The 22967-nt window shown below is 46.1% G+C and overlaps 1 protein-coding gene, 1 non-coding gene and 1 pseudogene across 2 annotated transcripts; all 3 read right to left on the bottom strand.

The window, feature by feature from the left end:
- Nucleotides 1-73: 73 nt before the first annotated feature.
- Nucleotides 74-2217, bottom strand: LOC140221957 (uncharacterized; annotated as a pseudogene).
- Nucleotides 2218-10491: 8274 nt separating this feature from the next.
- Nucleotides 10492-10630, bottom strand: LOC117846644 (small nucleolar RNA Z247). Its single transcript, XR_004638373.1, has one exon. It is a non-coding gene; the product is annotated as a small nucleolar RNA Z247 (small nucleolar RNA).
- Nucleotides 10631-16505: 5875 nt separating this feature from the next.
- LOC117845151 (formin-like protein 13) lies at nt 16506-22677 on the bottom strand. Its single transcript, XM_034726080.2, has 4 exons — nt 21353-22677; nt 21077-21273; nt 17827-18065; nt 16506-17516 (listed from the first exon to the last, which is right to left on the bottom strand). The coding sequence occupies exons 1-4, from the start codon at nt 22492-22494 to the stop codon at nt 16722-16724; spliced, it is 2373 nt and encodes a 790-aa protein (XP_034581971.1). The 5' UTR covers nt 22495-22677; the 3' UTR covers nt 16506-16721.
- Nucleotides 22678-22967: the final 290 nt, after the last annotated feature.

Here is a 22967-nt window from a genome sequence, read left to right as displayed (position 1 = left end):
AGATCCATAAGAAAGATTATTCATATAGTACATCCAAATCCAATTACATCCGATCCAATGGGATGACACTGTGCTATTTAATTTTAGTATCTGCGAAGGAACAAGGAAACGCAATTGACAGCGTGGAGAGATGACGCTGGAGGGTGATGGACACGATGTATGTCAGTATCTGCTGCCGCATTAACATAATAAGTACATCATAATCAACACTACACTATCATCGACACAAGGATAGCTGCGTCCGTCAACGCTCGCCTCTCGCGTGTATATATAGACCTCGTATGAGTGCCGTAACCACAAGCACTGCTAGCTCTAATATACATCTTTCTCTACTTCTTGCGTTCTTCCCCGGCAGGTTGGTTGGCAATTTGGCATATGTGTCCTTTCAAAAAAAACAATTGGCATATGTGTTTACTTCTGCCTTTGTTAGTTTACTTGTATTATTATTAGTTTCCCTGGAACTACATACATATGTATTACAGCAGCTTAATTTGAAATTATACATATATATATATATATTTATTCTTTAATTTGTTTCCAAAAATATAGAGTTTTACATGTTCGTGTCAACTGACCATCCAGCAATGCCCACTATCTCGCGTTGCGACGAAAGCACGGTTGTTGATGGCGTCGGAAGAGCCATGCCGGGCCGAGTGCCGACCGAGTGGCCGAACCTGGTGAACATGGGGTATCTCCTGGCGCGGACAATCATCTGCACCGAGCGGCCGGACGTGTACATCGAAGAGTTTGCAGCCGGTGAAACCGTACCACCAGGCCCACGCGACGAGGAGCGTGTCCGTGTCTTCATCAATAGTAACTTCGTAGTTGTCCCTCCGATGCCGGAAGTTGGCTAACCTGTCCTGCTTAGGGCATGTACAACCCACAGATAAGGTGTTCGTCTTTAAGTGCCTCGAATCTATCGTACAATAAAGACAGATCATACAACCCACAGACAGGGGGTCCGTCTCTATACTGTTTAATACTTTGCATGTAGCTACGATCAACTATAAATAAATTTTTGTGTACCATTATGTGGCTATTTGGTAGAAAATATATCAAGGATAAATAAGAGCAACATGATTACAATATTTTTAAAAATCATCAATATAATAATTATATTTCATATAGATGCAACGTCTTTTGTCTAATTTCCTTTGTTTCCGTAGCGTTACCATATGTGCTCGATTAGATCCTTCTTGAGTTTCCTATGTGTTGGTCGAGCTTTGATAGTGGAATTTCTACTAAGTACCTCTGCGAAGGTAGGATTAGGGTTGTCGCTTGTACGCACTTCAGGTGGGAGCGCTATCATCACACTTGGATTCTCATTCAAATCCAAAACTTCTCTAATTGAATCCTTTTCATCTTCCACTATCATATTGTGAAGGATAACACAACCTTGCATTATGTTGATAACGTCCCCCTCCTTCCATAACCTTGCTGGTCGACGAACAATATTAAAGCGTGATTGCAGCACACCAAATGCGCACTCGACATCTTTCCTCACCCCTTCTTGCATCAATGAAAATAATTTGTCTTCTGCCGACTGAGGGGCCGTCACTGTCTTCACAAACTGCCCATTCTGGATATATTTTATCGGCAAGATAATAACCCATGTCATATTGTGTTCCATTTACATTATAGTGTACCGCAGGAGCTTCCCCTTTTATTGCTTGAATGAACAGTGGTGACTTGTTTAGAACGTTTATGTCATTCTGAGACCCGGCGGTACCAAAGAAAGCATGCCATATACGAAGATCCCGACTTGCCACCGCTTCAAGGATCATAGTAGGAACGCCTTTATCACCACGTGTGAACATGCCTGCCCAATCTTTCGGACAATTCTTCCATGCCCAATGCATACAATCGATGCTTCCCAACATTCCTGGAAAACCACGAGCCTCATTTTCTCCTAATATTTTTTTCCAGTTCATCGCTTCTTGGAGGGCGTAGATATTCTTCACCGAATTTTTCAATCACCCCTTCAGCAAATTTTTCCAAAATCTCCAAACAAGTGCTTGCAGCTATCTTTAACACCTCATCAAGTTGATTAGCCGAGCTTCCATAAGCTAGCATCCTGATAGCCGCGGTACACTTTTGAAGCGGTAAAAGTCCATTCCACGCGACGAGGAGCGTGTCCGTGTCTTCATCAATCGTAACTTCATAGTTGTCCCTCCGATGCCGCAAGTTGGCTAACCTGTCCTGCTTAGTCGACTCCATGATTTATGCCTTTGGTATATCAATCAAGAGAATGGCGAGCAAGTGTGAGACATGGGTCGCCGTGCGCAGTTATCTAGAGTGTATCTGGAGCTGCTCGAATGTTTGACTCATACATGTATGTAGTGTGATGAATCTGTATGATATACTTTGATAAGTATACATGAGAGAAGAATTACTGAGCTAGAACAAAATCTCTACCTAATGTTAAAGTTCCAACTACCGTGGTTGTTTTGCAAAAAAATCTCTCAACTTTTTCGTAATCAACCCGCAGACTTTAGAATAATTCCTGATGATTTTGCAAAAAAGTCCCTTTATCCACCCATACCCCTCCTCCTCCAATCTCTACTCTTTCTGAGGCCGTGTGCCATCCACTCGTGCCCTCCTCCTCCAGTTCCTTTCCCTAACCTCGCGGTCCGCTGCCATCGGCCCCCTCGCCATCCACCGGCCGCCACCTCCGCATGTGTGGTGCGTGCTGCCATGGGAGGTTGCACGTGGGGGAGAAGAGAGGTTGCTGCTAGCCCCCTCGCGCCACCGCCCGCCGGCCCCTTCTCCCCTCTCTCTCCACTTTCTCCTCCACCCGCTGCACCGGCCCTTCTCCTCCGGGGCGCGAGGTCGTGGCGGCGGGAGTTCCGAGGGGCGTGGTGGTCGGAGCTCCAGGGGCTTGGCGGCGGGAGCCCCACGACACCGGGAGTGGTGGGCCTCCAACAGTAGGATCTTGACCGGAGCTTCTTGGTACATCGGCGCAGGATGCGACGGCAGCTACGACAGGTGCGAGCAGCAGGTCGCGATGGCGACGGCGGACGGGTCGCGGGATGCAGGCTGCGTCAACGGCCGTGGCCGGCGGCGCTGGCGGACAGGATTTTTTTTCTTTTTTTGAGATGCTTATGGTTTACAATCCGACTGTGATAACCAAAATCATCACTGCCGATCTCGATCTAACGGATTGCAAAATCGGTGGTGATGACGGTTATAGGGCCAACAATGATAGCCCAATCTGTAGTAATGTTTTAGGTCATATTGTACCCCTGTAACTTTTATAAAATAATTGATGTGATCGCTTAGATTTCAGGCTATATCTATTGGACTTGGTGTTTGTTCCCGTTACAACACAAGGGCATATTTGTTAGTATTTGTTAAAGTTGGTATGAGTTGCATGAACAAATATGGGCTTGTTTAAGCGTGAGGACAAAGAATTCGGCCCAGCCCACCAAACAAATTTGGACTGAATTAAAGCAAAGCAAAGCCGGAACTGGAGCAAAATTAAAGCCGGAATTGGAGCGAAAGACATGCATTGTTCTATTTTGTCTGTGGATTGTGGACAAGAATTAACACAATTGACACGCTGTGCTTCTTAACTAGGCAAAAGATGCATGCGTGCCTTGTTATCATCGACATCACGAATTCACGATCGAGGCAAGCTACCTACGTACGTGCGTACGTCATCACTCGCCGCTCGCGTATGCGTATATGTCTATATATACACACAGAGATCTCGTATGAGTCCCATAACCACAAAAGCACTTCAGCTCTAGCTCTCTTTCTCCCTCCTCCGGTTCCTAGCTACTTCCCCTGCAGGTTGGTTGGCATGTGTTTATTTCCGTCTTCTTAGTTTTACTTGCAATCTTTTCTTAAAAAAAAGTTTTGCTTGCATTAGTTTCCCTTGAACTACATACATCAGCTAAATTTGATTTTCTCATCTCACTATCAAGTTAATGCCAAAGTACCGAAATTATTCCATGTTTCCAAAACCATAAAGTTTTACGTGTCTGTATCTATTGACCATCCAGCAATGCCAACCATCTCGCGTTGCTCGGGAAGCACGGTAGCTGGTGGCATTGGAGGATCCATGCTGCCGGGCCGGGTGCCGACTGAGTGGCCGGAACTGGTGGGCCGCCCATATCTCCTGGCACACGAAGTCATCTGCAGGGAGCGGCCGGATGTGTACATTGAAGAGCTAGGTGCTGCTGAAACCGTACCACCAGGTCCACGCGACGAGCATCGTGTCCGCGTCTTCATCAACCATTTCTACATTGTTGTCGCTCCGGCGCCGACCGTCGGCTAACCTGCCCTGCTTGACGGGCTCCATGATTTATGCTTTTGGTATATCTATATCATCTGAATAAGGCGATCAGAGTGTGATATGGATCGTCGTGCACTCAAGTTATCTAGAGTATATCTAGAACTGCTTGCATGTTTAAGTCAAATATGTGTGTGGTGTGAATGTGTGATGAATGTATCGGATACTTTGTTCTCCGTATATTAATCAGGTATGAAAATTGTGCGTTCTCCGTACGAAAATTGCTAACCTTTTGTGTAATGCAGTCATGTTCTTCAATATTTCATTTTTTGCCGATTAAAATATAGGAATTTGCGAGGAATAAGGTGATCGAGTGTGATGTGGATCGTCGTGCATTCAAGTTATCTAGAGTGTATCTAGAGCTGCTTGCAGTTTGAATCATATATGTGTGTGGTGTGATGAATCTATCGGATCTCTTAGAAGCGTATCTGATACGTATGAGAATAACTAATTGTGTATTTTCTGTATCAGAAAATCTAAATGGGGAGCTCTACATTTAGTATTAAAGGGAGAGCCCTCAAAATTTCCAAAAAGATGAACAAAATTTGATCCCGCCACATTTCTAAAAAGGTAAAGTTTGCTTATTTACCTTACGTGGACTTTTATAAATTAGAAATATTTGAATATTAGAAAAATAATTTCGTGAATATTTGAATATTATAAAATTGAAATGTTTGAATATTGACGATATGGATGGAGTCCACGACCACGACTCGAGCCCACTCGCAGGTTGCAGCACCTTGCCATGGACCTCCTGACTCCGGTGCGCCCACCACCCCATGCGTACGCGCAGCCGCGCATCCACGCGCACGGCGCACGCCGGCACGCGGCACGGCCGCCTCCTCGCGACTTGCTGTTGCTGGCTTGCTGCGCAGCTCCACCTGCTACTTGCCGCCCACACCCTCCGCTCCCTGCTCTGCGCTCCCCGCCCCGGGCCGTCCTCCGCCCACCCTGAACCAGGACTGCGGTGGGCGATTCACTACTACCTTTCGTTCTAGGTGGCCGCCGGCCAGCGCAAGAGCCAGACCCGCGGCTGCAGGCGTCCACCTCTCCCTTCGGATCACTCGCCTCGCACCGCTCCAACCCCGGCATTGCACTGCCGCACGCAACGCAAGCCGCGGCGGGCAGCTGCTCAGCTCCAACCCCACCCGGCACGTGCCAGGCCGGAGACCGCAGGAGCAGAAGCTAGCGGCCGGCCACCGGTGGGCGGTGGCCGCTCGTGTCGTCGCCGTCCGTCCTCCGGGATATATATGGCTCTCCTGCTGACCGGCTGCGTCGCGCCGGCGGTCGTCGTCCACGCGGGCCCGGCGCACCTACCGGCCGGCGGCGTGGCTGAGGATCCCGCCGCGCCGGCCCCGGCTCGTGGCGGTCGCCTCGGCGGCGGCTTCCTCCGCGCCGTCCGGCGAGGTGGCGGTACCGCCAGCCCGTGACTACGGGGTCGTGGGCGGGAGCAACGGCGCCGTCGCGCCCACCGCCAAGGCCACCGCCATCAAGAGGGTACGGTACTCGCTTTTGTCTGTGAGCGTTGGTTCGTTCCAGGATTCGCTTCGAAGCTAAATCATGGTATCGAGGCATCGGCGCGCGCATGGCCGACGGCGCCGGCGCCGGAGACGCAACTGAGCGTGCCCCGTCGACGGGCGGAGGCGCCTGATGCATCGCGACGCCGGCTGGCAGCAGCTCCGCCTCGCCGGCCACCGTCTCGTCGGCCAAGGGGTTTTACAAAAATTACCTGATCACCATTTTACATTAAGACTCCTAATTTGGATCGCGATTAATAGTCGTGATCTAAATTAGAGATGTTTATGTAAAATATGTATCTGGTAGTTGCACAAAACCACCTGATTTGGATCGTGAATATTAATCGCGATCCGATATTTTTCATAAAAAACTGGCTATTAACAAATAAGCCCAGCAGTTCTCCTCACTCCTCGGCGTTCCGCCGCCACCGGGGGCCGCCGCCCTCTCTCCCTGCAAGCGCAAGGCCCGGCAGATCCATTACCTCCCCATCCTGAAGCCCTAGCTTCAGCTCTTCACTCCCCCGTCCCCGCGCCAATCACCGAAATCTCTCCCTGCAACTCTGCAAGCGCAAGGCATCCACCTGACTGATTTTGCTTCAGTCAGGTGGTCGCCAGCGCCAGACCCGCGGCTGCAGCCTGTAGGCGTCCACAACAATGGCAGCCGCGCCAACTCTCACGATGTGTTCCTGGGCGCACGTTACGCACGTAGGGGCTGTAAAACTGGATGAGAACGTGGCTACATATCTTGGCTCACCACGGTTGCCTGTTATATATAGCAAAACACAGGTACATGACGCCAGGACTACGCAGGGGATTGCCGTGCGTTTTACGTTCCTAGCGATAGACTTGGATTCAGTTACAGACTCCCTATTTCTAGAATATATCTCTAACCAAGTCTATTTCCAATTTTAACCAACCGTGACTTCTATCCTGAACACGAGTACAACTCGTTTACAATAGATAACTGACATCTATTCTAACAGCCGCCCTCAATCGAAACTTCCTTTATACTTTAAGTTGAGATTGCCTTTGAACTGATTAAATTTGGCACTTGGCAAGGCCTTCGTGAAGCCGTCGGCGACTTGATCCTTTGTTGAGATGAGTCTTACCTGCAGCTGTTTTCGTGTCACTCGTTCTCTTACAAAATGAAAATCAATCTCAATATGTTTTGCCCTCGCATGAAACACCGGATTTGCAGATAGATATGTAGCTCCCAAATTATCACACCACAAAATAGAGGTCTGCTGTAATCTGACGCCCAATTCTTTTAACAACGACTCTAACCAAATGAGCTCAGCCGTAGCATTTGCCATAGATTTATACTCAGCTTCAGTACTTGATCTTGAGACAGTTGCTTGCTTCCTAGCACTCCAGGAGATAAGATTCCGTCCAATAAAGATTGCAAATCCACCAGTCGATCTTCTATCATCCACACTGCCTGCCCAATCTGCATCGGAAAAGGCACTTAACACCATGTGTCTTGATCGCTCAAACTGAAGTCCTGTGTCAATAGTGTGCTTAACATACCTAAGTATGCGCTTTACAGCAGTCCAATGAACACTGGTTGGAGCATGCAGAAATTGACACACTTTATTAACTGCAAATGCCAAATCCGGTCTAGTGAGAGTTAGATACTGCAATGCCCCCACAATACTTCTATATCGGGTAGCATCTCCGGCGTCTAGCAACTTTCCATCATAACACGAGAGCTTCTCAGAAGTTGACAATGGCGTGGGAGACGGCTTGCATGATGTCATTCCACAACGAGCCAAAATCTCCTTTGCATATTTTTCTTGAGTCAGCTGCAAACCGTGAGAATCACGCTTAACTTCTATACCCAGGAAGTAGTGTAAATCACCAAGGTCCTTGAGAGCAAATACTTCTCTTAAATCTGAAAGAAGTGCTGTAACCGCCTGTTCCGAAGAACTAGTAACAATGATGTCATCCACATAAATCAACATATAAATAGTTACTCCCAATTTCTGATAAATAAATAAGGAAGTGTCTGATTTTGAAGCTTGAAAACCGAGACTAATAAGCTTAACACTTAACCTCGCATACCAGGCTCTCGGAGCTTGCTTCAAGCCATATATAGCCTTGTCAAGACGACATACCAGAGTGGATCTTTTGAATCCTCAAAACCAGGCGGTTGTCTCATATATACCTCCTCTTCCAGAACACCATGTAAAAACGCGTTCTGAACATCCAGTTGCCGCAAGCACCAATTTCTGGAGACAGCAATAGATAGTACCAATCGAACTGTTGCAATCTTCACAACCGGACTAAAAGTATCCTCATAATCAATGCCATAGCGTTGTCTAAACCCTTTAGCTAACAACCGAGCTTTGTATCTATCAATTGTGCCATCTGCCTTCCTTTTAACTTTATAAACCCATTTGCAATCAATCAGATTGATTCCTTTCCTTGCTTCAACTAAGTGCCATGTTTTGTTCCTCATTAGTGCCGAGTACTCTTCTTGCATGGCCTTTTGCCACTTAGGATTAGTAAGAGCTTCTTGTAAATCCTTTGGTTCACCAGTTGAACAAAAATTCATCCACCGAACTGTTCCATCAGTAAACTTCTTGGGCTTCACAATCCCATGTTGTGATCTGGTGCGACGTGGTGAAACAGGTGAAACAGAAACAACTTGATCTGACGATGATTGGTCTGTAGTAGTGGGTGGAGCAGCCGTTGTCCGTGCGCCTGTCACAGTTTGGTCCCCCCCATGCGTCACGCGCGGTGGCATCGGCGCGGACTCCTGGGTCGGCTCGTCAGGACCAGATGCAGGGGAATCCGTCGCGAGATCAGCACCAACAACGTCCGGTAAATCAGTTTCGAACGCGGCGCCGAGATTTGTTGCGGGCGATGCAGTAAGAGACCCTGGGTCACTGTGTACACCGCTGGTAGCACCGTTTTCTTCATTGTTTTGAGCTGAATCGTCTGGATGTTCCTGAAAATCATCAGATAACTCACCAGGGACATCATTAGCAGCATTAGTAACACAACTTATATCCCCAGGGTTGAGCAAGTGAGGCGGCAAAAGAAAAATTTCCTGTTTAAGCTGAGCACCAGCATTGGGATGTAGATGGGCAAAAGGAAAAACTTCTTCATCAAAAGTGACATCTCGAGATATGTAAATACGACCTGTTGAGATATCCAAGCATTTAAAACCCTTGTGCATCGCACTATAGCCTAGGAAAGCACAACGAACAGATCGGAAGGCTAATTTCCTTGCATTATACGGGCGCAGATTAGGCCAAACGGCACAACCAAAAACTCTTAGAAAGGAGTAGTCGGGTTTTTCTTGAAGAAGACGAGCTACTGGTGTCTCATAATTTATGACTTTGCTAGGAAGAAGATTAATAAGGTATGTGGCAGTAAGGAAGGCATGATCCCAATATTTAAGGGGCATGGATGCATGCGCTAGAAGGGCCAAGCCTACTTCAACAATGTGACGATGTTTTCTTTCAGCAGCTCCATTCTGCTGATGAGCATGAGGACAAGAGACACGATGGCTAATACCAACACGCTGGAAGAAAGAATTTAATTTCTCATACTCGCCACCCCAATCCGATTGCATAGCCTTGATCTTCTTATTGTGTTTACGCTCGACAAGTTGTTGGAAATTTTGGAAGGCACTAAAAACATCGGATTTGTGTTTCAAGAGGTAAATCCATGTATATCTACTGAAATCATCAATAAAGCTCACATAATAATTATATCTCCCAGCAGAAGTAGGTGCAGGCCCCCAGACATCAGAATAGATCAAATCAAGCGGTGACTCAGAAATAGAATGTGACATGGAATAAGGTAACTGATGACTCTTGGCCATCTGACACGAATTACAAATAGACTCTGAGTTATCACTAATGCTAGGAAGCTTATTCAAACTAAGAATTTTCTGGACAATGGGATGTGAGGGATGACCGAATCTACTATGCCATCGGGAGACTGTGGGTTTGTGAGCTGCCCATGCTTGCTTTGTGACGCCACCTGAAGAAGTAGAGAGATCTAACGGATAGAGGCCTCCTCGAGATCTACTTTGATGGATAATTTTCCTCATTGCCTGATCCTTGATGCAAAAGAAATCGGGATGAAATTCAACGAAAGCATTATTATCTCGAGCTAACTTATGAACAGAAACAAGGTTTTTGCTAGCATTAGGAACATGAAGGATATTTCGCAGATGAATGTTACCACTGGGGTTATATAAGGTTGTATGACCAATGTTGCTAATTTTCATACCTGTCCCATTTGCGGTGTGGACTTGATCTTTTCCAGAGTACTTGTCATGGATGTGCATCTTCTCTAGTTCACTTGTGATGTGATCAGATGCGCCGCTATCAACGTACCAGTTGGTGTCAACACCATAGCCCCCATAAGCTGCCCCAGCTTCCTTCTGATACTCCTCGTCTTCGTCATATCTATACCAACACCGATTGGCCATGTGCCCTTCCTTCTTACAGATTTGACACACAGGCTTTTCAGTGCGCCTACCTTGATTAGTCTTGTTGGAACGATTGGGGTTGAAGTTGGTACGACCCCCCTGTTCATTGTTGCCACGACCACGTCCGCGGTTGCCACCACGCCCGCGTCCATAATTGTTGCGGCCACATCCTCTACTTGCCACATTAGCAGAAGACTGAATTTGGCCGCCCTCTTGATACATCGCCATCCTTTGATCAAAAGTCAGGAGCTGAGAGTAGAGGTCGCTCAAGGATAGAGATCCCACACGACCCATCATGGAGGTGACGAAGGAGTTGTACTCGTAGTCGAGGCCGTTGAGAACGAAGTGAACCATCTCGTCTTCATCAACGATTTTTCCAACAGCAGCAAGTTCATCTCTAAACGAGCACATCTTGGTAAAATATGTGGATGTAGACATGTTCCCCTTTTTTGTTGTAGATAGAAGAACGCGCAGATTCGCGATCCGCGCCTTGGAGTGTGCAGCGAACATCCTCTCCAGTGTTCCCCATGCTTCTGCCGCCGTGGTCGCCGTAGCCACCGGCGCGAGTGCTTCTTTGGAGAGGGAATTCAGCAGGTAACTCAGAACCTGCTGATCTTTCGCCATCCAGGAGCTATACTCCGAGTTGTGGATCACCTCCTTCTTGCCACCTTCTTTTTCGACCTCCAAGGTCTTGGACGGCTTGGTGGTGGTTCCGTCTAGGAACCCCATGAGCTCTGCTCCTCTAACGCTGGGAAGAAACTGCGCCTTCCAAAGGAGAAAGTTATCCCTCGTCAGCTTCTCGGAGACAGTACCGAGAGATGAGGACGTCGTCATGCTTGATGAAGCCATGAGCGTTGTTGCGTCGCGGCCCTGGTCGAAACAGGTTCAGGACGCGTGCTTCTGTCCCTGGTCGCGATAGGGCTCTCGTCGATCTTCTAGGAAGTCGGCGATTGGATGTTTTGTGGAAGAGAGGCTCTGATTACCATGTAAAACTGGATGAGAACGTGGCTACATATCTTGGCTCACCACGGTTGCCTGTTATATATAGCAAAACACAGGTACATGACGCCAGGACTACGCAGGGGATTGCCGTGCGTTTTACGTTCCTAGCGATAGACTTGGATTCAGTTACAGACTCCCTATTTCTAGAATATATCTCTAACCAAGTCTATTTCCAATTTTAACCAACCGTGACTTCTATCCTGAACACGAGTACAACTCGTTTACAATAGATAACTGACATCTATTCTAACAGGGGCGGCCTCGACAATACACAGACGGCCCGCAGTCGGCAGCTCCGGCGGTCTCCACGAGCTTGGCGTCGTACACGGTTGCATCAGGAAACAATGGAGATACGGACAGCATGTCGGCTGAGCACCTACATTACAGGTTCTACATGACAGCTCGTCAGCTCGTGTGATTGTGAACGTACTACGCCAGAAATTTCCAAGGTCAGTGACTGTTTCATACTTCCATTCAAGTTCTGAATTCTGCTTCTCCATTCAAGCGTTTCTTTCACTGTTCAGAGCTTTTTTTTTAAGTGCACTGTTCGGAGCTTCAGAGTTCTTCATTCGTAAAGTCATCTTCCTTCACAATAATTTTTGTAGATTCATGGATGAACATTCATATTATTTTCACCCGATGGTAGACTCATTGTTACTAGATGTGAACATTTGTATATTTATGATTCTCTGAAAGCTTTTGCTACCCTTTCAATTTTGCAGGTTCAGTAGGAATTGGTGTTTGATTATTGCGCCACAACATTTTTCTTCTCCAAAGATTTGACCTGCAAATAATGCAACAGAAGCTTGTCCTTCTACCACTACAAATTGCCTTGGCGGCTAGGGATTTTTTTGGGGCGCCAAGGTGTATAGTGTTTTCCTTGGCAGTGCTTGCAAACAGCTAAGAAAATACAATTTCATGGCGCGCTTTGTAAACAGCCAAGGAAATGTGCAACTTGCTTGGTGGTTTTTATCAACCGCCAAGAAAAGTGTGCAATTCCTTAGCTGTTTTGTTGAGGTGCCAAGGAAAGTGAGCATTTCCCTGGCTGGTTTATTGAGCTGCCCAGGAAAGTGTGCATTTCCTTGGCTGTTTTGTGTGTGCCGTCAAGGAAAATGTGCATTTGCTTGGCAGTTTTGTTGAGCCGCCAAGTAAATTTCATAATTTTCTTGGTAGCTTTGAGACGCCCAATTGGATTGCGATGAAGAATATGTGAATAGTTCATCTTCCTCTTTTTAATCTAAAATTAAACTTGTAACTTGTATTTCTCCTTCATAAGAACTTCAAATTTGATGGTTTTTTTTAATTTTTCTAAAATCATGTTGTTTCATTTAATGATGTTTGTTTGTACGTTAATTGCTATTTATTGGACTTTTTTCCTCATGGTTGTTTTCTCCACAAAAGTAGAAAATAGAAAAAATATTTTTTCATAACAATTGCTAATGTAACTTCATATTTTCTAATATTATCCAAATTTGAGGTGTATTTGAATTTAAAATTATTTTGAGGTACGTAAACTTCAAGGTTTAACTTTAGTTATATGAAACTATGTAAGTGATGGATCCATTTGTGAATAAAGTATGATCTAGTTTAATAAAATTATTTTAAACTTTATGGTAATTTTATGGACCGAAAGTATGTTTTAATGCCAAATTTTAGAATTTCCTGACCAAAATTAAATATTATTTTAATTACTCTTTGGTAATTTTGAGATAGAAGATTCAATTATCCCTAGTAAACAATTGAATTCTTCATGCATCTTTGGATGTGAGCCATAATGAAACATATGAGCCTAAATATTATTTTTATGTTAATTTTTGAATATTATTTGAGGTACATGTATTTCAATTTGGAATTACTTTCTATAAGCATGCATGAATTCATTTAAACTAAAGAAAATAGTAAATCAGTTCCAAAATTTTTGAGACTCCTACACAACAACACATATATTTTATATTACATGTAAAAATTTATTTGAGTGTATAACATAATTTATTTTTCACGTTACTTCAAAGGGTACCTTAATTAGTTGGAAATAAAAAGTAATAGTACGACATACTTGTTAAGTTCGTCCGTGACCGTTAGATCGAACGAACGGCGGAGATGCACTTGGTCACCGTCACGACGAGCTGATGCACGCCCCTCGCGGCCTCCTTCAGCGCCTGGGTTGACGGCGGCTCGACGTAGTCGGCACCGGAGCGGGCAGCTATGGAGGCAGATCTTGCGAGGCAGGGTGCGGCAGCCGCCACGTCGACGCTGGAATCGATTCCAGCGGCGGCCGTCTACCAGTCCCACGACCCTCAGGCCTCATGCTCCAAGAAGCTACGCAGTGCGCACATCTCGGACCATGTATGGCTTGAATCTTGAGGAAACTGTACTTGAGTATGTGTCTGCGGAATTAGTTCTTTTGGGGTCAGATCTGGCAAGCTAAGAACTCCATCTGGACGATAGGGATGGGAATCAAGTTCTAGGTCGACCTCATTCTTACGTATATGTGATTTCATTCCTTCCCTTTAGCTGTTTCCGTGCACATGCAAACAGGTGCGCACCTTATCTGAAAGATAGCTTCTTAGTTAGCTTGGGTACATCAATGAGCGTGGAAAATAGTTAGATTTGTTAGATCCGTATCATTGCATTATTCAAACATTTAAACATTATGGCATCGAAATGGTCGTGTAAATGGAAACTGTGACATGACCGTTAAGGTAGCAGCAGAGAGGTCCTTGCTCTAGAGATTCAATTGCTTGCTCTACTGAGGAACTAGCCATTAAAGAAAGGCTTTACTTAAGGTAGCAACAGAAAGGTCCTTGCTGAGCAGCCATGATGTCCGTATGTTTGCTAGTTAAGCTTTTCCACTTGTGCCATTCAGTTTCTGTCACTTTCTCTCGACTATTTATTGATGCCTTTTTTATTAGGTGAGGAGGAAAAATGACTAATGATATGATGGGGGCCCTGCTTGTGATAAGGTGAAATTACTTTGCTAATTTTTCAGTTTTTTTTTGTAACATTTGCTTAATGCAATGGCTACTTTCAAAAGAATGACCCTTCTATGCAGGTAGTACTATAATAGGCTTATTCATGATGAAATACAGAAAACGGAGCTGAGAAGAATATTGAGAATTGCAGAAAGTAGGAATTGTGGTGTGATAAAAGTTTATTATTAGTGTTTTATTTGATACTGGACAGTGATCTTTGGAGTTGTTTTGGTAGTCAGTGTACAGATCTATTTGTAAGTGTACAATGTCCAATTCAAGCTGTTATACTGGTTGAATAAAGCATAAAGCATTAATGGTTGCTCTGTATTGGATATGGTTGGATGATACTAAATTTTATTGTAATTTTTTTTTGCTGGTGGTACGTGTTTCCTTGGCGGTTGGCAGTCAAGGAAATCACAAATTCCGTGGCAGGGCAGCCAAGGAAAACATATTAGCTTGGCGGTTGAGGGTGGCTGCCAAGAAAACTAATTTGCTTGGCGGTTGGCATTTTTTTCTTGGCAACATGGAGTTTTTGCCGTTGTCCAAGTTTTCCTGCCAGCCAAACTGCCAAGGAAACAATTCTCTGCAGCCAGGCTCTCCACTCTCGGTGGAGGTGGATTCTGCTTGGCGGTCGGTCGCTAAGGATCATTTACTTGGCGGTTTTGGCATATTTCTTGGTGGTTTTTGGCTGCCAAGGCAATTCCAAGCTTTGGTAGTGTACAGATATGAAAATCATGCATTGAGCTGAAATGGACATTTGTACGTCGTAGTAGATACTAGATAGCTTCAGTTCTATTCAGCCAAATGTACATTTTCTGACTGTCAATTGATATGTTCCATGCTGCTAATCACATTCCCTGTAGTACGTCACACCTCGCCATATTACCGAGAGTCCTCCTCCCCACAACAAGGAACACAATTGACAGTGTGGAGATGACGATATCAAGCGCGATGGACACGATGTATGTGTTGCCACATTAAATTATAATCAACACTAAACTATCACCAACTCAAGGTTAGTTACGTGCGTCAGCACTCGCCGCGAATTACGTACGTCAACACTAAACCCCCAGGCGGCACGCGCGACAACCTTCGTGTCCGCGTCTTCATCGACAGTAACTACGTAGTTGTCGAACCGTTCCCGCGAATTGGCTAACATGTCCTGCTTGGCGGACTCCGTACGTGATTTATGTCTTTGGTATATCTATCAACTGAATAAGGCGCGACCTAATGTGATATGGGTCGTCGTCGCCGTGCATTCAAGCTATCTAGAGTGTATCCAGAGCTGCTTGCACGCTTGAGTCATACATGTGCGTCATGCGTGGATCTATTGGATACTCAATAAGTATATACCTAAATAATATATGGAATAATGAATTGTGTGTTTCTGTATCGCTAACCTTTGGACAATGGAATCATGTTCTTTAGCATTTCCTTTTTAGCCGATTAACATATAGGAATTCCGTATCAGATTAGTGAGGAGTAAGTCCCTCCAGGTTCTTCCTTGTTGAGGCTCGAGTGTTGTTATGGAACCTATGAGATGAACTCCTAGACCCATCGAGTTATTCCCTTGTGTATAGCTTGCTAGGCTCAAAAAACTATGAAAACATCAGAAAAGCTTTTTCATCTTTTCATATAAACTTAATTTTTTTTGACTTCTGGCTTTCCGAAAGCTGCAAGAGGAGTTCGCTATTTGAAACTGCCAGGAAGCTCCAACAAAGTAAGTAGAGATCGAACTTTATATTTTTATTTTCTTTACCAATAAATATTAGTTATCCTGAAAGAAAATCAGTATCACAATCATTACTTAACACTCACAAAAATAAGCATTGCTTAGCTTTTGGAGATAATGATGGTTGCATAAAATAGTTCTCTTTTAGCTTCACGAAAGTACAGAAGAATCGCTTTAGTGCCACTTCTCCTTATCTTATTTTGGAACGCTTTATGTTATGCATTAATGTATTACTATTTTATATGTCCAATCGTTCTCATTTTCACTTCGCTGGCGCCACTGTGGTATCCATCTGTTTTTCGTACTTCATCATGGTGGCCTTTCCATCATCATTCGGCACCGTCAGGCCTTCAAGTTCTCATGCTGGCTCCAGCCAGCCATGTGTGCAGGCCCTTGATTGTGCAGGTGTATCCCATGACTGCTACCTTTTCTGGTCTAGATGCAGAGACACAGCAGGCTTCTTTCTGAAGTAACCTTACTTGAATATTGGAATAATTCTTAACATGTCACTCTCTGTTCATATTTATCACAGCTGCAAAAGTAGAGAATGAAGATACCATAATACAGAGACAAGAAACGTCTGCCTTTGTACAGCTATATATCATTTAACCTTTGTAAAAAAAACTATTACACAGTGACTTTTATCTCCTGAGTTCTGATATCGACTACACATGCTCAACTCTGAAAGAATCACTGCCCTCAAATCCGAACAACTAATCCTACACATCAAAAAGCGATGTTTCCTACTAGTTCCTCTTTAAGACGACGAGCTGTCCTCTTCGGAGGAGCTCGGCTCCCTCCGCGGCTCGTACCGGCGCGGCGGCAAGGACGTGCCCGCCGAGACGCGGAACGACTTGCCGGACCCCATCATCACCCTCTCCGGCGTCCTGCCAACGTCCCGGCACACGCGGTCCAGAGTCGACAGGAAGTCACTCACCACCATGAAGATCCTCAGCGGATGAGGCTCCTCCTTGGTGGCGTCGCCGTGGAAGTACTCTGTGGTCTCCTTCACGCGCTGCAGCGCGCTCTCCCCGGCCGTCTTCACGCTCTCGATCTCCACCCGAGATCTTCCGAGGAACGCGTCCATCGCCTCGAAGAACTTCTCGCTTGCGCCCTGATTGGGACATGTCTCCTTGAGCTGCATGATCAGCTTCACCTTCTCGAGGTCGGTTTCGAGCCTCGAGACATTGCCGATCAGCGTATCCATCTCCAATGTGGCCGCCCTCTTCACGTTTGAGAGCTCACTGCTGAGCCCAGCAAGCACTTTCAGGCCGTCCTTCTTGAACTGCTCCTTGCTGGTGCTGACAGGATTTACCACTGCTGTTTGATCAGAACTGAAGCCTTCTGATCGGATGATCTCTTGTACCACGAAATGGAGCACTGTTGTGTTGCCGTCAGTCGACTTGATGTCCGCAAGCTTGAGAAGAGTGTCAAGTTTGAAGGCCCTCGCCTCGCCTCGATTAGTTCCATCATTCATTCGGTTCCCAGTCTTGAGAACTGCATCAAGCAACTTCAAGAATAGCTTGCTGCTTCTTAAATCTGCACAGGCTGCCTGAAAAAGTTCTGAAGAAATATTATGTTTTGATAATTGGCCTGAATATACCTATTGTTAACTGAATTGGCATGAAATCCATCAGTTTCCTATACACACAAACTCTACAAATCCTATAACAAATGTACAGTTACCAAGCGTTTATTTTAAACAACTAGTAACACACTTGCGGTAGGAACCAAGAATATGGCACTTATTTTCTGAAGAATGGACACACATTTATTTAATAAAAAAACGAAGCATACTAGTTAGTATTAGAGGAGGTGTTATAATATTAAAATGTAAAGGTTGAATCATCATAGCTGTTTACCTCCAGGGTACCAAAAGAATTCTTTAAATAATTCACTTCAGTATCAAAGTTTGCTCTGTACAGCAATGCATCTACTCTTTTGAAGGCAAAAGAAACATCAAGTACGTCTTTCAGAAAGCTCTCTGCTGGATCAAGTTTTGATATGTCACCACTATAATCTTTTAATTTCAATTCTTCTTCTTTGGTCGGTGCCATCTTAGCTAGTGTCTCATAGAACTCAGACCCCAAATCTCCGCTTCCTGTTGAACCATATATTCAAACCATATTAGTTAAAAGAACCAAAAGTCACATAGTGACTCTAACTGCTACCACAGAAATCACAGATTGACTTAAAGAAAATAATAAGACAACAGCAACCGCAGATTGACTATGCATCTCAATATCTGAAATAGGATTATATGTGCTATGTACAGACCTGGTGCAGGTCCTGGAATTATGAATGCGCTGGGAATATTAATGCACAGCATTTTCCATTTGTCAATGGTGTCTAATTACGTGGCTCGTGTATCACGCCAATAGTATATACAGATATTATTCAGTACTGTAAATCGCATCCTTGAAATCAAAATTGAAACAGAATGTATAGATGAGATATGTTCGTTGTGAACAATAAACAAGGGACACGAATTGATGTTTGTTAGATCCAACACCAATAGCTAATCAATGTTTCCATGTGCCTGCATAAGAAAACAACTGAACCATTGGCCCACTACCATGCCGTGAACAGCATAACCTTACTCCACAAAAGGAAGTCCCACAAATAGCTCTTATCATCGCTGTTTAAATAATCATCACCAAAATGTTTACAGTGCTAATAATTCTAGTTAGTGTATGCCAGATAAGGAAGACACCTAAGTGGTAAGGTAAGAAGAAATCTGGAAATAAGTCACACAAGTCACTTCCGGAACCAATTATGGGGATAATTACGTATGTTCTACAGCACAAAATAAAATAAATCCACAAAAGAGTGCAACGGTAGTGGATCAAGTGGCCATCATACCCAACAGCTCCTCTGTACTTTCTTTTTTGCGATCAGGTAATTAACAACTCCTCTGCACTAATTAATCAAAGAGATAGCCCCCAGATTCTGGCATAACACATCAAATTGCGCATGTCACAGGAAATGGTAATTTTGGTCGAGAAGAATTTATTGGACCATCGCAAGATATATTTCTTATGCTGACAAAAGTTAGCATGCAATAGGGATTCACCCCTTCTCACCCTCCTTGTGGTCTTATAAATAGCACGCAACATATGGAATTTTTAGTGTTGAATATAAGATGACTCTCAGGCAATTTAAAATAAAAATAAAAACTGGTTAACTCTTGACATGGTCAACTAATAAGATCAATGTACTTGTTTATAAGTTTATTATAAGAAAACACATCAACTAATCAACAACTTAAGACCAAGCAATAGAATGCCTAAATTTGGTATTGATAACCCCATGATGTCAAGACAATCATGAAATTAGTGAACCTACTGCAACTACTTCTACAAGGGACTGAGCTGGTGAGAGGTATGGGTGTACACCCCCACACCCAGGTCTGAGTCATCTTCCAATATAATGAGTGTTTTTTTTTTCTTCTAATTGCAAAAGCACCTAGTTTCTCATAGGTATTATGTTCTTTCATTTCACTAAATTAATTTATCAAATGAACTCTTCCTTACTTTTATAATGGATAAATAACAGTTGAAATCTATCAGATATTAGCTGAAAGAAAAGCAGGGCTAGGCGTATTAGTTGATGAATTCATATGACAAGTTCCAAGAATATTAGCTGAAAATTGCAAACATAAGTAAATAATGTAATTCCACCATCATCAACATCTATTGTCCACCAGATTTCCTTCTCCTATAAAAGATTTTATGCAACAAATGAAAATGGCACATCTTTTGGGAATACAAGAGAAGTTGACGAGCAGAGGATGGTGGAAATGATTGAAATTCTTGAAATGGATATGCAAGTTTTGGGCAGCAGTTACAGTTTTACCATTTATAACTACAGCTATTACCAAGTTAGAAAATGCATTAGAAGGTAAAGAACCTGCATCTTTGTGAAAAATGCAGCTCGCCTCTTTAATACATGTCCTAATCTGCGTCCTGATCTAACCATAACCTAACATGACATGACTGATGATGCTATATCACTGATGGTTCGCACAAACATCCATGCCAGCTAATCAGACCTTAATACCATAGCTACATTAGAAATGAGATTAAAGTTTTTTTTTTTGAGGCAGTAACCGAAGCGGAATTATCAACAACAGGATCTTATCTGGAACATATGACGTGTTACAAAGATTGCAGAACTTGTAATGCTAAAATTATCATCGTCGGAACGCATTGCCTTTTAGTCTATGTTATCGTGAAAGTAACCCCTCACCAGAAAAATCTTGAATGTGACAATTGTGGTCAAAAGGCAGGACAGGTATAGGACCCCTCACTATCAGCACAAATCTAAACAAAAGAAAAGGTGCTTTGTAGGAAGTAGGAGAGATTCCCTGGTATACTAAGAATTTGTAGGTAAGCAATACGACAGTTTCCCACTCCTAAAAATTGAGTAGATCTTCAGGTATAACCTGAGAATATAGGAGGAGGGATAGAATGGCATGTTTAGCGACCAACTCTACAAATTGCAGACTGAATAACATATGAACGACTAGAATGTGGACTGGTGAACAGTGCGACAAGTATGATGCAAACCCTATAGGCTATAGCCACAAGAACGGCATCCAGTGGAACAGGTTGACAGCAATATTCTGATCAACAAATAGTCATTAGCTCGTCGGTCGCTTAAAAGCTATTTTCATTTACCTGAAATTTATCAATTTAAGAATAACTCCCAAGAGAAATTCCCCAATAGATTAGCCTTCCTTTTCTTAACTAACCAACAACAGTATGGTGGCCTATTTTGGCAGTATTTTAAAAGCTGCCAGCCATTCAAACAAAAGAAAGCGCCAAATCGCATATTTGAAACAGTCAGGTGCTAGCGCTTGAGAGTGGTGCCAAGCACCTAGGTTTTGAATTTTGAAAAATGAAAAACTGTCCTTTGGATTTTCAATGGACCAAAGAGCAGCAGCACCCCAATCACTTGTCAAGTTGCTGTGCGTACTCTGTTAGCAGTAACTAGATTGTACTGTGAGGACACGTGAGCATTGGGATTGCACAAGAGCTTTAGAAAATCCCAAGCTTCAGCAGGGGACCAGACCAGAATTATGATGGTAAAAAACTGAGAACACAAGCTCACCGTGCATGAGTGCTCCAATCACATCATCCGACGTCACATTGAGCGCCTTGAGCATGATCGCGACGTTCTGCAGCCGCTTCGGATCGAGCAGCCGGCTCTCCTGCTTCCCGGCGCCTCCCTTCCTCGCCGCCTGATCGGAATTCCCTGCGCCGCCAGTTTTATTCAGGAACAAGCTCTCCATTGCCGCCTCGTCCACGCTGCATCAATCACCGCGGGTTCACGTCTCAGTGCAAAACGATGAGGCGTTGAGGAAACACGAACGGGAGAGGGGCGCACCGGAACGAGTCGGAGTTGTTGACCTGGTCCCAGACGGTGGTGCGGCCGGAGATGGCGCGGAGCTTGTCCCAGTGCAGCGGCTTCAGGCTCGGGGGCTTCGGCGGCCGCGCTCTCCCGCCGTGGCCGTCGGGATTCTCGCCTCCCCTGTCCTGAGCAGAGGGCTCCGAGGAATTGGTTAGCGCCAAACTGGCAAGGACAGCGGGGGGTGGGGACTCCGTGGGCATCGGTCGCAGCAGCCTCTGCCTCGGCGGCGGTGGGGGCGGCGGCGGACGAGCAGGCCGTGGGGGATTCGCTTGTGGCGGAGGCGGTGGTGTGGGCGCGGGCGCGGGAGCAGGCGCTGGCGGTTGAGGTTGAGGAGCAGTTGGCTCCAGGCCGCTGCGCTGGCTCGTGCTCCGGCTGAACGAGGACTTGGCGGTCTTGGGCGCGGTGTAGAACGTGGCCTGGTCCTCGTCATCGGAGGAATCCCCCGTGGTGGTCATCGGCGGCGTGGACACCGGCGGGGGTGGTGGCTGCGTCGCCGGCCGCCTCAGCGGCGGCAACGGCCGGAGGTCTGGGCTCGGCTGCTTCACGAGCGCGAGCGGGCGGAGGTCGGGGCTCTGTGGCCGGTGCCGGCCCACCTCCACCATCGTCGTGAGCGGGTCGATGTATATCGCGTCGGACGCCGTCGAGCTCGGCGGCGGCGACGACCTCTGGTGCCGCGTGCTGCTCCCGACGTCGCTGGCGACCCTCGCGGCCGCGGCGCCGGCGCGCGCCGGCTTCGCGGCGCGGAGGGCGGCGGCACCGCCCCCGCCTCCCCCGTCGGAGCGGCGCCGCCGCAGGAGGAAGCACGAATAGAAGGCCACCGCGAGCGCGACGAGGCCCGTGGCGAGCGCGATGGCGATGGCGTTCGTCAAGCCGCCGCCCTTGGACGAGGACGACGTCGCCGCCGCCGCGGCACCCGGCGTGGGCGGCGGCGGCGGCGGCACGATCGAGTCGTCGGACCCCGGCGGCGGCGTGGAGTCGATGGGGAAGAACGGCTGGTGGAGCGACCGCCGGGGGAGACCGCCGCCATCGGCCCCCGCCTCCGCCGACAACAGCGACGCCCCAGCTACCACCACCACAGCGAGCAGCGCGCTCACAGCCACCTCTCTTCCTCGCACCATCGAATAAGCTCTGATAGAACCCCAAAAATTCTCCCAAAAACACCTGAATTCTCCTCCGAATTTTTTTCAAAATTCCGGTGTCGTTGCGTCAGTTTCTCTTTTGGGGCGTGGCCTCCGGGAGGAGAAGTGGGAAGGGGCCGCGTCACCGAAGTGGCAAAGGAGTGTGTGCGCTGTACGCTCCACGAGCGTAAAAGAGAGCGGAGCGGAGTCCTCGTTACGAAGAGTCAAAGACCAGTACACTGACATCTGGGCCCCGGCTTCCGGGCACGAAGCAGCCCCACAGGTCAGAGGGTTACTGTACCGGTTGATTCGCGATGGAACTTCTCGCGTTCAGGTGCGGGAGGTGTCGAGGTGAAGCGAGCCAGCCGCCATTTCGGCGTGTTCGATCGGTCGGTCGCACGAGAGGACCACCCGGCCCAGGGGAACCAACCATCAGTGCTGAGCAATGAAGCGTGGGACCCGCCTGTGCTGGG

This window comes from Setaria viridis, chromosome 2 (assembly GCF_005286985.2).
Source record: "Setaria viridis chromosome 2, Setaria_viridis_v4.0, whole genome shotgun sequence".
Lineage (NCBI taxonomy): Eukaryota > Viridiplantae > Streptophyta > Magnoliopsida > Poales > Poaceae > Setaria > Setaria viridis.
The sequence above is the reverse complement of the archived record's forward strand: the minus strand, read 5'-3'. Positions and strand labels throughout refer to the sequence as shown.